The sequence below is a fragment of the Leuresthes tenuis genome, unplaced genomic scaffold (assembly GCF_036924035.1).
Source record: "Leuresthes tenuis unplaced genomic scaffold, fLeuTen1.0.hap1 SCAF_23, whole genome shotgun sequence".
Taxonomy (NCBI): domain Eukaryota; kingdom Metazoa; phylum Chordata; class Actinopteri; order Atheriniformes; family Atherinopsidae; genus Leuresthes; species Leuresthes tenuis.
In genome coordinates, this window is record NW_027325377.1 from 19,247,520 (window position 1) to 19,263,615 (window position 16,096).

Here is a 16,096-nt window from a genome sequence, read left to right on the forward strand (position 1 = left end):
GTATATAATTAGTGTACCACATAACTGATTAAAACTTTAAAAATGCACTTTAAAACTTTTTCATATTCATATTTTGTCCTTGTCACTCATATTGTCAGTCATTTTAGTTTAAAATAAAATAGTTTGTTAATGATGGGTTGCGATTTTTTTCTGCGATGATGAATTTTTAAATCCAGCCTGTGGCGTTTCCACAAATTAATCTAAGCCTAACTTCTCAGCCTTTCCATAGGGCAGCCTGAATGAGTCCTGCGCAGGACACACCCTCTGCAGAATAAAGCTTTCCTACAAACTTTTCTCAGTCTGTGAAAGGTTTATTGTCGGCTCCCATTGACAGCACACGGGTGAGTAGCGTTCCGATCTTTTGTGAAGGCTTGTTTTAATTTTCTTTGTAATTCTTGCACAAATAAATTGGGTATTGACAGTGCAGTCATTTCCAGTTAAAGGTAGCCTATTTGGGTGTCTGATGCTTTTGTCAGTGCCTCTTTTTTTCTTTTTCAAACAGAATGTATGAGGCTTTAAAATACCAGCATAACCATGAAAGCTATTGGTTCAAATGTAAAGGCATTTCTTTCATTTGTGCATGTGTGGAGGATGGAGACAATATTACAGATGTTACATTTAATTTGTCTTTATTATGAGTAGACTGTAATAAGAGGATCATGACAGAAGAAACAGTCACAGGGGGCTCTGCTGAAGAGTCTGGGCAGGATAAACAGGCTCCAGAGGAGGGGGTTCTGCCGAGGGGAAAATGGGCCAACAATGCAGAGTTCATTCTATCTATGGCTGGAGAAATAATTGGCCTTGGAAACATTTGGCGCTTCCCCTATCTGTGTTATAAAAATGGAGGAGGTGAGTGACTGCACTCGTTGGAAGTTTTTGTTGTCTACACATTCTATGCTTGACTGCACAGTGTTTTAAATATGCACAATGAAACCGAACAGATGTGGATCAAAGCTGTCAAGTTGAAAATAAGTTTTAGTTACTTTTTACACGGTCAGAGATTGATTAATAATTTTCAGCTTTAAATTGTACCAAAATAAACAGTTTCTGACTTGATCATATAAACAGAGTCCCTAAACTTTCCCCCATTCATTGAAAATAAAACCCACCAAACAAGTTCTATAGTTATAAATCTTGTAGCTTGCAGTAATATGTGTACAAACATGCTTGATCCCTTGCTTTTGAGATCAAATTAGAGATTTATTATGAATGTCTGTGCTTTTAGGTGTTTTCTTAGTACCATACTTTGTGTTCCTCTTCTTCTGTGGCATTCCTGTGTTTTTCTTGGAGACGGCGCTGGGCCAGTACACCAGCGAGGGTGGGGTGACTGCCTGGAGGAAGATTTGCCCCATGTTCGAGGGTAAAAACAAGGCTCAGACATACTGTAGAAGTGATCAAACCTCAACAAAAGCTGCTTTGTGCACCCACTGCCAGGCTTTTTCCTCTTATCTATAAAGAAAGAGAGCATAACAATGATACTAAGTGATATGGATTTTAATTATAGGGAGCTGTGTGCTGATGGTTTATAATTCATATTATATACTGATGTTAAACCAACTTGGAATGTAAGACCACATGTCCATCTCATGTGAAACAAGCCAGCACTGTAAAGATGTAACTAACTATTGCGCAATATGAGCCGACAGCCAAAAACGTTCACTAACTGTGTGAAAACTCATTTCCTCTGCAGGGGTGGGGATTGCATCCCAAGTGATTGTGATCTATTTGAACATTTACTACATTGTGATTTTGGCCTGGGTTATCTTCTACCTAATAAACTCCTTCAAAAGCCCTCTGCCTTGGTCCACATGTGACAACTTCTGGAATTCTGGTAAGTCTCACATTGTAATTATTAAGTGCTGCAAGTTTGAACACATCTGTATTCAATTAGCTAGAAAGAACAAGTTCTCACAAACCTTTTCAAATGTCAATGAGACTAATGTGCATCTAACTGCCTGCATTTGCTCAACCAATCAGAATCCTGTCATAGTCGCTCCGGCTTCTTTGTCAACCCTGACTTGTTTCAGCGTGAGTCCAACTGGTCTTTTCTGAACAATATCACTTCAAACGAAGACTCTGATAACTACAGTTACCTGTAAGTTGCATCTGTGAGCTGCACCAGGTGAATTTTCACACTTTATTCAGAAAAGCTGGAATTCATCATGATGATGTGATACATATGAAGACTTCCATGAATTATAGGATTGTTCGTGTATTCAAAACTTTGGGACACACCCCTCCTTTAGGGTGATAAATATGAGAAGTATCAGCATCTGTTGGTATAAAAATAACAGCATCGTTACTTAGGGACTGAAGAGCTGTCCTCATAAATCTAAAAGACTTGTCTGGACTTAGTTTAATTGTTGTGGAAAAAGCAGTAGTCAAATGGTTGACAGGTGTTTTATATGACAAAAGCAGAGAATGTGAAGTTGACGTCTGACGTGTTGAATTTTGGGTAATTTGGGCCATTTGCTTACATGCCAGCTTGACCCAAGGCTGTCTTTTTTTCCATAAGCACCCTGCATACTGACTTCAGTGATCATGTTTTCAGGTGTAAGCTATAAGACTAACTTATTCATTTATGCTTCTGTTCAGATCTTTTCATTATAAACAAATGCTAAATGCATATGCAAAGTATGAAATTATGAAATTAAATTTTATTTTTTTCAATGCTAAACAATGAGATGGGATTCTGTAATGGATCAGATGTCAGTAGAACACATGCTTGTGAATTTGTAGCTCATGAGCTTCCTTGGATTTGTAGCTTTTAAATTTCCATAATTTACCCCCATTCAGCCCAAAAACATAGTTTACAATGTGCAAGAATGCAAGTGAAGGGTCAATAATCCAGTCCAGTGATGGGATTTGTGTGGTATTTCACATTCCATGGCAATGCAGTTAAATTTCTCCTGGCAAGGTCTATTTGCTCTCTCCCTCCCCCTCTGCACGTATTCCTCTTTACCCTCAGAGTTGATCATTTTGACCAACTCTTTAGTGAAACAAACAAAAGGCACTGGTACTGGTGAGCGTTCCTCACAAGATGGCACCCATGTCCCAACGCGCAACATGGTCTGACTTTCAGTATCTTTATATTGTAGGAACACCGTTAATGTCTTTATTTGTTCTTAATCTGATATGTGTGTTATCGGTGTAAGAGGAAAGCTGCCACCAGCAGTGCTGTGCACAAGCCTATAATATTTATTGATGGTTGTCTCTGTCATATTGTTTAGTGTTAAAAACAGACCAACAGAGCTGTTTCTAGTCTGTCTGAAACTGTAATAACAGCTTCAAATTATTCAATGTTTTTATTTAGTTTCAACACGCTTCAATTAATTCTATTTTTCTTATTTCCAGCAATGATACAATGCTGACCGTGAGGACAGCTGAGGATGAGTTCTGGAGGTGAGAATCACTTGCAGACTCTTTCACTTAAACTGCATTTCTCCTACGACTGATTATTTTTTGCTGAGCATTCTTCAGGCAATCTAATGTCAAATGTGTCAAATGAACTGTCAAATGAACAGTATTTCAAAACAATTTACATTTTTAATACAATTCAAAATTAAATCAAGCGCATCGGGTCTATGAAAATTGGATTTGTTGATTCAATTTCTTGTGGCCAGTCTCTTGTGGTCGCCTTGTTTTGAATCAATTTTCCACATTTATCTGGCAATTATTGATAGTTGAGACTAAATCACATTTCTTGATCACTGTTACAATAATCTGAGGGTCTCTTAGGACTAAAGCTGTGAAAGAGTATTGTACTCGTTCGGATGAGAGGGATTGCATTTGTAAACTTGAGGCTTCACAGTCAGTCATCAATCATGTGGTCAGCAGGATCTTCACATACCCACCATATCTGAGCTATGATGAAAAATAACGCTTTCACGATGATAACAGTCCAGTCAGTCTTCAGTAGCTAATTTGTCAGTGGTGGAAGAAGTATTCAGGCATTTCAAGTAAGTTCTGCAAATCGAAGGTTTACTTTAGTAAAATGAAGTGCATGTAATTAGTTAAAGCACTGAAACTACTAACAGCAGAGGGTTGCACAATGACATCACCTTGTTGTGTACACGAGCAGTCTTCTGATCCCATTGATTTGTTGTTTGGTTTATAAAAATGCTATTGTAAATAGTCTCACAGCTGAAAGTGGCACTTCACAGTATTTGCAAGTACAACCTAAACCTCTATGACATCTAATGTATAACACATTACACACATTTATCTCCTTTTGGGTAGAACATTCCTCCACAATAGGTCTTAATACTTCCCATATACCGAGAGTTTGACTCAACACTGCTACTTGATGAACCAACAAAAGGTGCAGCTAAGCCATCCAAACACAACATGTAAAATGAGCCGGTTGCATTCCTTAGAAGACACAAAAGACTATTCAGACTGCCTCATTCAGCTTGTAACTTTGATTAAAAATGTTTTATTTTCTATTCACTCATTTTAAGATATTTTGAAATATGTCTGCTGCTCCTCACGTGATGATCTTCTGATTGCTATGAGAACAGATGTTGGAAAATCCCTCAGCTATGATGAGAAAAACATGTCTTATTTTCCCTGCAGGTTTATAGCATAAACCGAGGTCATCCAAAACAAACTGGAAATGGTTTGAACCATTACATTTATAATGAGACATTTAGAACTTTATCTCCACTGTCATGGATAGATCAATGGAAGCATCATATGGATGTAGTGCTTCTCACGCATTTGCCTCTTGAATCTGGACAAAATTGTTTTTATTTGTAGTGGGAGAAAACTTTTGTGAAAGTGTTTTTTGATACTTTGCAGATCAGCACATGCTTCATTCCTTGCAGAGGATGAGAGAAAGTGTGATTGTCTCTTTTCCCCCGCAGAAACCGTGTATTAAGAATGTCAGCTGATATGTCCCTGGGTAAGGTGCACTGGGACCTGGCTCTTTGTCTCCTTCTTGCGTGGGTTATATGTTACTTCTGCATCTGGAAGGGAATCAAAACCACTGGAAAGGCAAGTGTTTTTTTCCCACTTTTTTAATGCAGGATATTGGGTCAGAGTTTCTTAATGCACACACATATCCTTTACTTATCCCAATACCCTGCCTTTCTCTCATCTGTAACATCCAAAGCAGCCGCTCATTATTCAGCATGCCACACCAACCCAGTATGTTACAAGATGATTTAGATTTAGATGATTTAGAGTAAGAAATACAAAGCTTTTTAGCAATTTTGCAGACTTTTGCAGGGAGAGACATCATTTGGGCTCTTTAATAAACAAAAAAAGATTAAAAAAGGATCAATAATGAGGGTTGCTGAATTTGAAATCATACTTAAAAAAACAAATTCAAAGAATTTAATTTATTCAGCAACAATCTCTTATTGTATTCACTTTTCTAATCTGATGTAATTTTTGTTGAGTGAACCTTGAAATCAAAGAGATTTTGACTGTAAAATTATTCAAGTCAACATATGCCACAAAGCTACAAACTAGAATATTACTGGATATTACAGCTGCTGACAGATGCTTTCAGTTGAAGAAAAAAAAAATAGGTCTGATTAACCAATTGTGCGTGACTATCTAAGGACAGAGCCACAGAAAGATTAAGAAGCTGTTTCCACGGAGGAGATTTCAGCAGCTTTGAAGCCAGATTTAGCCTTTAGGAGATCATGTGTCCCACATGCTTCTATTGTATGGAGAGACAACTCTTCGCTAACACATAAGACGTTTGCTCGAAAGCAAATCAGTGTATGCAACCATAAACAATGAGGACAGTGTGAGAGCATGACAAACATTCAAAACCAGTGATATGGGCCACTTTGCACACAAATAAGATGTCCTCACTATTGATTAAGGAAAATCAAAGAAACACCTCGTGAAAAAAAGGGCACCACCTTCAACAGAAGGTACAATAGTATAGGAACAAGTTAGCTTGGGCTAGCTGGCCTACATGTTGTCAGGTTGATGGTTGGTCCTCTCACCCTCTCTGCTTCTCTCGTCATCAAGAAGACAGGCTTTGGCTGATGTTGCAAGATGTCGCATTAAAAAGGAAAAAATAATTATGGGTGGATTCACCCAAGTGCGTGAGTTTGGAGTTGGTTTGGTCGGTAAAATGAGGCAACTCTCATGTTGTGAGCTTCAATTCAATTCAGAAAAATATCAAAATGGAAAGAGTTTACCATTAAGAGTTTTTATTGCAGGAAAAATACTTTGTGTGAAGCATTTTGTTTACTATGTGACATTAAACACAGCAGCACAGGTTAAAACATGTGGAGAAAACTAAGAACATGTAACACAAGTACCAAGGACAGGCGCCAAACGAACAACAAAAAAACCCAACTCTCTTATGTTATCACTTCATTTTCAAATGTCTATTTCTATTTATATATGTCATAAAGCAGGTTATCCAGGGTTAGACACAGGATGCAACACAAACTGCATTACATCCTGAAGATAAACTGAAATAGTATTGGTTAAACACACATGTGAAGATGGAAAATGGAATTGTAAATTAGTTGAAGTTACCCTTCAGATGTCTTATTAACTTGTTATTTAAGTTTTTTTATTATCATACTCCATACAAACTTGTAAGTGGTATCAAAATGAAGCGCTTCTTGAGAACCTTTAATGACCCGTACAATGATATCATGTTTAGTTAACTCAGTTTTAAGTAACATGCATGAAAATGGTACACGTAAGACTCCTTTTTGGCATCCCTTTGGAATGTGGCAAAAACGGTCTGGGAAATTTCAGCAGACTTTGACCTCGGCAGAATGTAGACGTATTTTCAAAAGATTGGTGATTTGCAATTTTTTGACATGGGTGAGCATCTGGTTAGTCTTTTGGTCTGAGGTCCTCCCCTACATATCAGTAGTCTCTGCATATTTTATCTGATATCATAATTACAAAGTCTATTGGTCTAGTTGACATCAGGGTGTTAATGTTGACAAAAAAAGGTTTTATGGCAGGAGGGGGGGTTCTGATTAATCTAGCAGTATTCAAACAATCTCAGAAAGACTCAAGTAAATTTAAAGTGAAGTAATGTTTATCTCTACCAAGGCTTGTGAAGTCCCAACATCTGTTTAAACTGCAGGGTTTTGAGTCAACAAATCCAGCTCAGGAATGTTAATGGATCTCCCAGAGATTAAGCATCACTTATTTCACGAGTTTGCAACAAAACCTTAAAAAGCATAATGTGTTTGTATGCATTTATGTGTTTGTAGGTTGTGTACTTCACTGCTACATTCCCTTACCTGATGCTGTTCATCCTTTTCATTCGTGGAGTGACTCTCCCAGGAGCTGCTGATGGCCTGATATACTACCTCAGACCAGACATCAGCAAGCTTGGAGATCCACAGGTAAGGAACTTACCATCATCATTAACTGTTTTGGTAGAATGTTTGGTTTTGAAAAGCAAAATTACGCTTTGCCACTTTGCTGTCATGAAATTCAGAGGGTAGAAGATACACAGTGAGCCTGTGCTTGGCCGTGTTACGTGGATCTGTGATTTTCTTGACACTGCTGCTGTTATATTCTTCTCTGTTCAACTGGATAGTTTAGTATGCTGTTATCCTTTGCCCCAGCTCCATTTTTTTCACCCTTCTTCCGCTCCCAAGACCTGGTCTTTACAAGAAAAGCAAACCAACATCCTCTTCACTAAGAAGGCTGCAGAAATATTTTCCTGTAGTATGCACTAACGTCAACACTGGAGTAAAAACCCTGCTCTGCACGGGTAAGACTAACAGATTTGGAGGATCAGTTTACTCTTCCCTTGAATTGCGACCCCAATTGTATTCACAACTCTCACCTTGAAGGGTCAAATATTAGATGGAAGGAATAATTGATGGAACTAATTGATGGAATGAATCATTATCAGATTTCCTGAGTCCTAAGTCCTAAACTTGAACCCAAATAACTTCATGGGATAAGATATACACTTGGTAATTTATTTATTGAGAAAAATACAATAAAATATATAAGATCAGAAGCTCATTTAAAAGGGGAAAGAATGTGTGCAATGTGGCACAAACAAGGGAGGTTTTGGGATCTATATCTGATTTGGGGAGCCATCTCTGAAGAATATTGCCACCAACAGTATACCGTCAGACAGATTGTGTGCAAATAAAAGAAATTCAAACCTTCATACCATCCCAGGGAGTGTTTGACCAAATATAAACACTTTGTCCCCTAGGCCACAAAAGGATCTGAAGTCCTCACATTGGATATTATAAATGTTTACGAGTCCACCATCGGGAGAACACTGAATAGCAATGATGTTCATGGCAGGGCTGCAAAGAGAAATCCCCAGCTCTGCAAAAAGAACATTGCTGCCTTTTTGTAGTTTTCTATCAAAGATACAGACAGGCTTTAAGTTTTGACAAACAAATACCTTGCATTCCTTCATAATAACTTTATATGTTAAATATTGTTGTGGTAGCACCAGGTTTGGTCCTGTTTTGTTGTATCTGAACCAGGGTGGCTCACATGTACTTATGACCTGAAAAGAATGTACAGGAATGTTAAACCATTGCCAGAAATGTTTTGTTACAGTCATATGGTAGAAATGTTGAACTGTATATGTGTGTATTTATAGAGTGATGCTTGTTTTTGCCTGCTCTTCTTTTATTTAATCTTTGTCTTGGATCCAGTTCCATTTGGATAGATCATGCAACTCACTTGAAATATTTCACCATGTCCAATTTGCCTGTTTGAGTTAGAAGACAAAATGTGGCTGTTCATGTAAGAGCCCAATAAAAACCTTAGGGAGTTTTAAGAAAACAGGTGAAAGCAGTTATGTGTGACAGAGCACATTCATGCCGTTCCAAATGCTCTTAAAACTGGATCTTGTTTATTAGACTTGCTTTATCATCCAAGTGTCTGTTTTGGCTTGAACTGCAGAGGAAACGCTGATTGAGTATTGGCCTGCATCTGGCGTCTGTTTTTTTTGTATGAATGTGTCTTCTTGTCTGTCTGTGTCAGAGTGCCTGTGTGAATCTATACACAGGGCAGCTTACAGGACTTCCAAATACAATTGCTTCTTCTAAGGGCACCACAGTTTCCTCCTTGTCCAGTGAAAGATGTTAAGATTTTTTGCCACATATTGAGAGCATAATTTTTGCCCTCAGGAAGGGAAAAAGTCAAGCTGGCCATGGGGCCAGAGAAGGGGTCTGTATATTGTTTTGGAAACTTGCCAAGTCTGTCATTTCGTGGGCAAGAAAGAACTGTGGGGCCTCTAATGTTAACCAGATGCTGTCAGGGCTGAGCACTGCAAACAGATGATTATATAAGCAGGCCCGACCACAACACACATAACTGAATGTACACACTTGATTGTGAAGTAGGACATAAAAAGAGACAAAACAGGAAGACACAAATGCTGTGCCCCTGTGTAATTCACACTGCACGCTATCACATAGCTGTGTTAGTGTGCGATCTCCCCCAGAAGTCATGCTCTCATCTTCCCCAGGTATGGTGCGATGCAGGGACTCAGGTGTTCTTTTCCTACGCTGTGTGTCAGGGAGTCCTGACAGCTCTGGGAAGCTACAACAAATACAACAACAACTGTTACAGGTCAGCGTCATCACACCCAGACATCATCAGTTTCACACTCGCGTTATCTAACGGCACTTGCTCGACTTCTCGTTCTATTACAGGGATTGTTTTGCACTGTGCTTTCTAAACAGCGCCACCAGTATCTTTGCTGGTTTTGCTGTCTTCTCAGTGCTGGGGTTCATGGCTCTCGACCTTGATGTTTCCTTGAGTGAACTTTCTGCTGCTGGTGAGTTGACCCTCCTGCATTTACACCCAGCTTTATGGAACAAATATCTTGAAACATTTGTATTTATTTTCTTTGCAGTGGGCTTTTATGCCAATATGTTCACAATAACCAACAACATCCACAAGATGGCACCTTATGTTTAGACACAGACCTAAATTACAGTTAAGGCATTAGAACATATGTTAATCGTCTATGTAGTTCTTCTTAAACATTTTAGTGCAACAATATTTATTGTTTATCTGTGTTTTATGGACTTCCTGACTTTATTTCTTGGTTTTAATCATATTTTAATGAAGTGCTTCATCAGTGTTTGAGCTATACTGAGCAGAAGTTTGATATAAGTAGTTTCCCTTAAGCAGTGTTTCTCAGGGTGCCTCTAAGGAGGTTAGAATCACAACAAAAAAAGGGCTATTACTGTCAGGGATTTGGCCTGACCCAAATGCAGGACAAAAAGAGAGAATAACAAGGTGTGGCTAGTGATGGTCTTGAGGGTTTTAATAAAACTGAAATGAGACCTCTGAGGAAAAAGTAAGACAGAGTATGTCAGTGGGAGAAAATGCAGGCTATGAGAAAACATGCAATGATCTAACAAGGAAAAACTGGAAAACAGGGGCAAATATACTGAGGGAGAGAATTGTATAAGTAATACAACAAAATATGCATGGGCTAAAATACTACAAAATAAAACAGTGAAAAGGTATGAGGTGCAAAAGAAAACCAAGAAACCAAAAATAAAGCCAATCACAAAAACCTTGCTTAGGATTTTGCTTTAAGTTTGCAGGATAGTGGCCTGTATAAGAACATGTATTCATGTGCTCCCCACAGGTCCCGGTCTTGCCTTCTTAGTTTACCCCAGAGCTTTGTCGTTACTTCCTGGCTCATCCTTCTGGGCTGTGCTCTTCTTCCTCATGCTCCTCTTCCTGGGTCTTGACAGTCAGGTATTACATGAGATGCACTGCACATCTCAGTATTATGTCCAAAATGCCATATAATGTGCAACTGTTTTCCTCGCAGTTTGTGTGCGTGGAGAGCCTGGCAACAGCCATTACAGACCTGTTCCCAAGTCGTCTGAGGAGGCCAGGCGCCAGAGAGAAACTGGTCCTGATCATTGCTGTTGTTTGCTTCCTGTTGGGGCTGCCGTTTATTACTGAAGTAAGCTGGATGCCAAGTATGAGCACTGGCTGTCTGAGAGTGTTTGTAATGCTAAAAAACAATGAGCTGCTAAAATTGATGGTTGAATATTCAGCTTATAAGATGTGTTCATTGGTTACCAGCATTTTATTTCAATGTGTGTGTCAAATATCATTCTATGACAGAGTCTTGTATCATACAAATTGTCCTTCTGTCCTTCTAACAACTACAATTATGTCTTTGTTTTTACTCTTTTTTTCTATGCCCATATTCCATGTTTCAGGGAGGGATACACCTCTTCTATCTAGTTGACAACTTTGGGCCTAGTGGAACCAACCTCCTCCTAATTGCTATTGCAGAGACCATTGTTGTTGCCTGGGTATATGGTAAGTGACTGGCTGTTACCATTGATGCTTCCTTTTATGTTCTGCAGGCAGCAGAAAACTAATTTGGAACCCTTTTTTTAAAGAAACCACTGTGACCTTCCAGTTGTCTTTTGTTATCTCTTTAGATAGGACGGTGTATGCATTGAAGTTTAATTTAGAAAATTAGCATGACAGGAGTGATAATATGAAGAGAATAGGATTTGTAGTTATATTCAACTTTATAGGGGCTTGAAAAGAAGAGATTCAGCACTTGTTTCATCAGTTAATCATTCTATCCTTGTCTTTTCAAGATTATCTCTAAGAGACCAGCTTCTAATACATTTTTTATCCTGGTGAAATCCTAGCATCTGACAAGATGAATGGGAGGTAGAACTTATAAAATATTTGCCAGTTTGGAGATTGCCCAGTAATACGGACATCATGAGTCACTAGGATCCTTATGTTTGTCCATTTTTCCTGCTTCCAACCCCGTTCACTTGATTCCTAATATATTCTAACTTTTGGCAGGTGCTCTGGAAACAAGATATCTGCCGTTATTCCCCTCACCCATCAGTTGTCTTGATGTTTTCGCTCATCAGTGTAAAAAGTCGATTATACCCTATTAATACCGAATTGTCTTTATACTATGCATTCGAATGACTCAGATATGTTCTCAAATTCTGACCATAAATGGACACAAAATGAAGTGTTAAAGTGAGGAGTTAGAGTTTGCACAAAGGATGTCTGGCTAGAGAGATGAGGACCCTACCTACTGGTCTGCCGCCAGCAGCTTCTCCTATGAAATGAGGCATTTTCAGCCTCAATCTAAAACAAAGAGAGGAACTGTTTGAAATGCTTGTCACCTCCTTACATTTCTCTCTTATAAATTTCATTTACTTGTTGCTGCCATATTTCTCTCTTCACATCTCTCAGAAATACTGGAGCACTGACAAGCATCTCAAATATTAAACATATGAAATATTTCCCAGTCTTCTTCTAACGTTGTTTTAAATAAATGAGCTCCTGAGCTCTCGCCACTTCCCACACCATCATTATCAGCAGCATTTCTGGCTTAATGAGATCATGTGGGTGGAGAGTTGTTCTGTCATATTTTCTGCTTCTCACAATTCTCAGAGCATCTGTATTGTATTGATTCACATCTTTTTCTGTAATGAGTTTGAAGCTTTGTTGCTTGCATCTACCTATAGGGTGCTTTCAAAAATTACCTGTATGCCGTGTTTATATGTTAAACGTCTTTGACTCTGAGAAGTGATGTTCCATTTCACTAACTATGTGCTTTCTGGAAACTGCAAACTGATGCAGAGTCAGAGATTGGTTGGTTACTGCAGGGCCTTCCTCTTCCCAGTTTGAGTTGTGCAGGCGTTTGTTTGGTGCTCAGTCTTTGCTGAGATTTTGCCTCGCCATAATTGTAATGAGGCCCCTCACTTCCATAAAGTTGCATATTTTGAGGTTTAGTTCTATGTCATTTATCTAGCAGCAACTTCTTCTGCTACTGCACATTTGCAAAAATCACTCTTTAGATGTTGTTCCGCTCTGTTTCTAATATCAGTTTCCTCCTGTTTTTAATGTCTTCTCTCTATGGCATCTGAGGTGTGCAGCTCTGTCATCTTCATCTCCATTTACCTTCTCTTCCTTACTCCTGGTTTGTTTATGGTTGTTGTTTTGAGTAATCATTTTCAATTTGCAGTTGCTGTATGTTAATTTGCTTTGTCGATTTCCTTGTTGATGATTTGTTTGTGCTGCTTTCATTAGTAAATTCAATACAGCAGGTGAAGTCAGTGGCATTGGATGGAAGCGTTTATGCTTTTGAATTTACCTCTGCATTCTTTACAGTTGCATTCAGATGTCCAGATTTATTGATAATATATTAATTGATATTTAAAAATGATATTTTGCAGAAGGGACGAGTGAGAATCTTTACTCTGGGATGATTTAAAACATAGCTCTGATTTAAAAAAAAAAAAAAAATAAAAAATCTTCCGTGTAAGGTTGGAGATACTTAAGTCACTCACTGCCTAAACTTTCCTTTGGTTTTGTTAATGAAGAAGTGCAGATCAACACATCAAATTGTGAAAGGCTCAAGAAATAGAATTGACTGATTCATAGACTTGGACAAAAGGAGGAAGACAGGAATACCCAGACTTTCAACTAGAAGTTTTTGCCACCCTGAAAATAAAGCTTTACCATTTTAACAAGCTGTTTTGTCAGGTCTACACATCTGGACAACATAGTAAGGTTACACACACAAGTAACACTTGATCAGGGTTAGGATCAGCCTGCTTCCCTTAATATAGGCAATCTCACAATACCAAACTATTGCAACATCTTCCTTTTTATTGGTTACCTTGATAACAGGTCTTACTTTGCAAAAGTTTCCCTCTAAGCCACTTTGAAACCGCTCTATAAATTGATTCCTGTTTTGTGATTATACCACAATGTATGTCAGGGCTCCATTTCTTTTCTACTCATTCCCCATAAAAACAAAATAAATTTATTCCTTTTGATGAACTGAAAACATCTTCCAACCTCACAGGTGCAGACCGTTTCTATGACAACATTGAGGACATGATCGGGTACGCTCCATACCCCGTGCTGAAGTACTGCTGGATGTTCATCACCCCTTTCATCTGTGGGGTGAGTCTCTACATCTGGGTCACGTCCCTGTTAGCTGATTCATCTACTTTGGGTCTATATGCTCTTATTTCACACCAATCCTCATGTTGCCATTTATTTTCATGCTGTTCTGTTTTATACTGTTTCTCAATACATATCACTTACCATCCCTTGCTTTGGCTACTTCTGTTCCACAACTATCCTGGCCTCTTTGCTGAGTATTCCATTTTGCCAGAGCAGTAATTAAATTTGAACACACATTTGAGAAAGAAAAAGAAAAACTGTTGATAATCAAAATGGATGATAATCATCACAACTGCAATACCACACCTGTAATTGACTGCCCTTCTAACTCATCCGTTTCTCAACTCCTAGTCTGTAATACTACTTAACCTGGCACAAACAACCCCGATCAGTGCAATGTCATTTAAGCCTGGCTCCTGGGCCTCTGCATTTTGTGCTCTACTTGTTGCCACTCCCCTGCTATGCATCCCAGCATTCATTTTCATCTCGCTGTATAGGGTAAGTGACCTCGAAACTTTCTAAGATTGTTTTCAGATATTGTTTAATAGGACAAGGCTGAATCACAACTCTTATTTTAAAAGTCTATTGCATATTTGTACTTAAATGTTATTAATGTTTGATACACAGTATTTTAATTAAATTTTTCTTCCATCAACAAGAATCCTAACAACATGACAACACCATCCAAAGACCTTCGACAGAGTCGGCCACATAAGCCAGTCCTCACGATCTGTAATCTTGTCATCTTTAAAGCACAGGTGCAGCCAAGGAGGAGAGTAGACGAAAGAAGTGAGAAAATAATTATGGAGGAAACTAGCGGGGTTTGATGGTTTCTGTGGACATTTTATCTTTAAATCTGTGGGAAATAAACAAAAAACTGTTTTTTTTTTATATGTTTACACATTTCGTTAGCCTTCAGGGAGATATTTGTTGTTGTTGTTTTTTCTTTTTCTTTTGCCAGCACGATTAATCTTACTTTTTAGCAAAAGATTAAAAAAAAAAACTACAAAAAGCCTTATATATAATATTAATGTAAAAGACGTGTGCATTGCACATTTCCCTGCTTACATATATTACTACTTATATTAACTGAACCATATCACATGTTCTTTGGCAAAAACTTATTGGATACATTGCCAAAAATTTAGTTGGGACTGTGGAATTATCAGCTTTTAAAGTCATATAGACTAAAATACATTTAAACCCACATGTATAACTCTTTAAGTCTTCATGTGACCAACAAGGGGATTTTATTACGGTAAAATACTAACAATATAACGACTAAGAATGTGGTCAACACAAACAAAGGTTAGACCCTAATACAGGCCGACAGTGAGAACTTGTTGTACTCTATCAAGAATCTGTATACTTGACTTTTGATTTATTCATTCAGTCAGTCCATCATGCTGTTATATATTATATGTATATGGTCTGCATTTATCCCCATTAAAAAGGCCAACTAAGAACAGGAGTGTTTCTGTGCAGTTAAACTCAGAAGTGGTTTTCATTTGTGGTCATATATGGACTTCATATATGCCCTGGCATGTTTAATATAAAGGACGTTCCTTTACTTCACTGCTGCGATGAGAGTGGCTAATTTTAGCAGGTTTCATGTCCAGTTTTCTGGAAAATGCACATGGAATAATGGCAGGCACCCATAAGGTTTTTACTTAGATGTGTTCTTAATACAGTGATTTGTCTGTCAATCTAGGAGTTTGTTAGCCTGCTAATTACTTAATTTACTGGCACACAATAGTCTTTCAAAAATCCACTGCAAAAGTTGGACATTTTTTATGTACTCGAGGCAAATTCCAGTAAAGAAGAAAACATAAGGCAGAGGTCTGCACATCTGTGGGAGATTACAGGAATTACAAAAGCAATTTCCAGCTCGTTTCCTTGCATGCAAATATGCACGTCTTTGTGTTCACCATTCAAGATTTTGTTCTAAGGCACGAAAACAAGGCAAAAAACTAAGTTATGATAATAACAATGACAATAAGATATAAAAGCTTGCCCCTAATAAAGGTCTGATAAAGCAAATTAAGGCCTTTGTCTTTATTTAAGGAAATATGGTATGAAAAACATGTCCCCAATAAAATTCTCAACAAACAGGAGATTTTGCAGCATGACCATGAAGTAACCACAAAAAAATATGATGTCTTCCTAAAGTCATGTGAGGAAC

General features: G+C 38.1%; 1 protein-coding gene across 1 annotated transcript; it reads left to right on the forward strand.

Moving 5' to 3' along the window:
- The first annotated feature begins 268 nt into the window (after positions 1–268).
- LOC140283214 (sodium- and chloride-dependent betaine transporter-like) lies at positions 269–14,896 on the forward strand. Its single transcript, XM_072377931.1, has 16 exons — positions 269–341; positions 643–849; positions 1,226–1,360; positions 1,691–1,831; positions 1,978–2,095; positions 3,355–3,402; positions 4,866–4,995; positions 7,206–7,340; positions 9,449–9,552; positions 9,636–9,760; positions 10,586–10,698; positions 10,775–10,912; positions 11,175–11,277; positions 13,811–13,911; positions 14,266–14,412; positions 14,574–14,896. Exons 2-16 carry the CDS (start codon positions 660–662, stop codon positions 14,739–14,741), a joined length of 1,896 nt encoding a protein of 631 aa, XP_072234032.1. The 5' UTR covers positions 269–341; positions 643–659; the 3' UTR covers positions 14,742–14,896.
- The last annotated feature ends 1,200 nt before the right edge of the window (positions 14,897–16,096 follow it).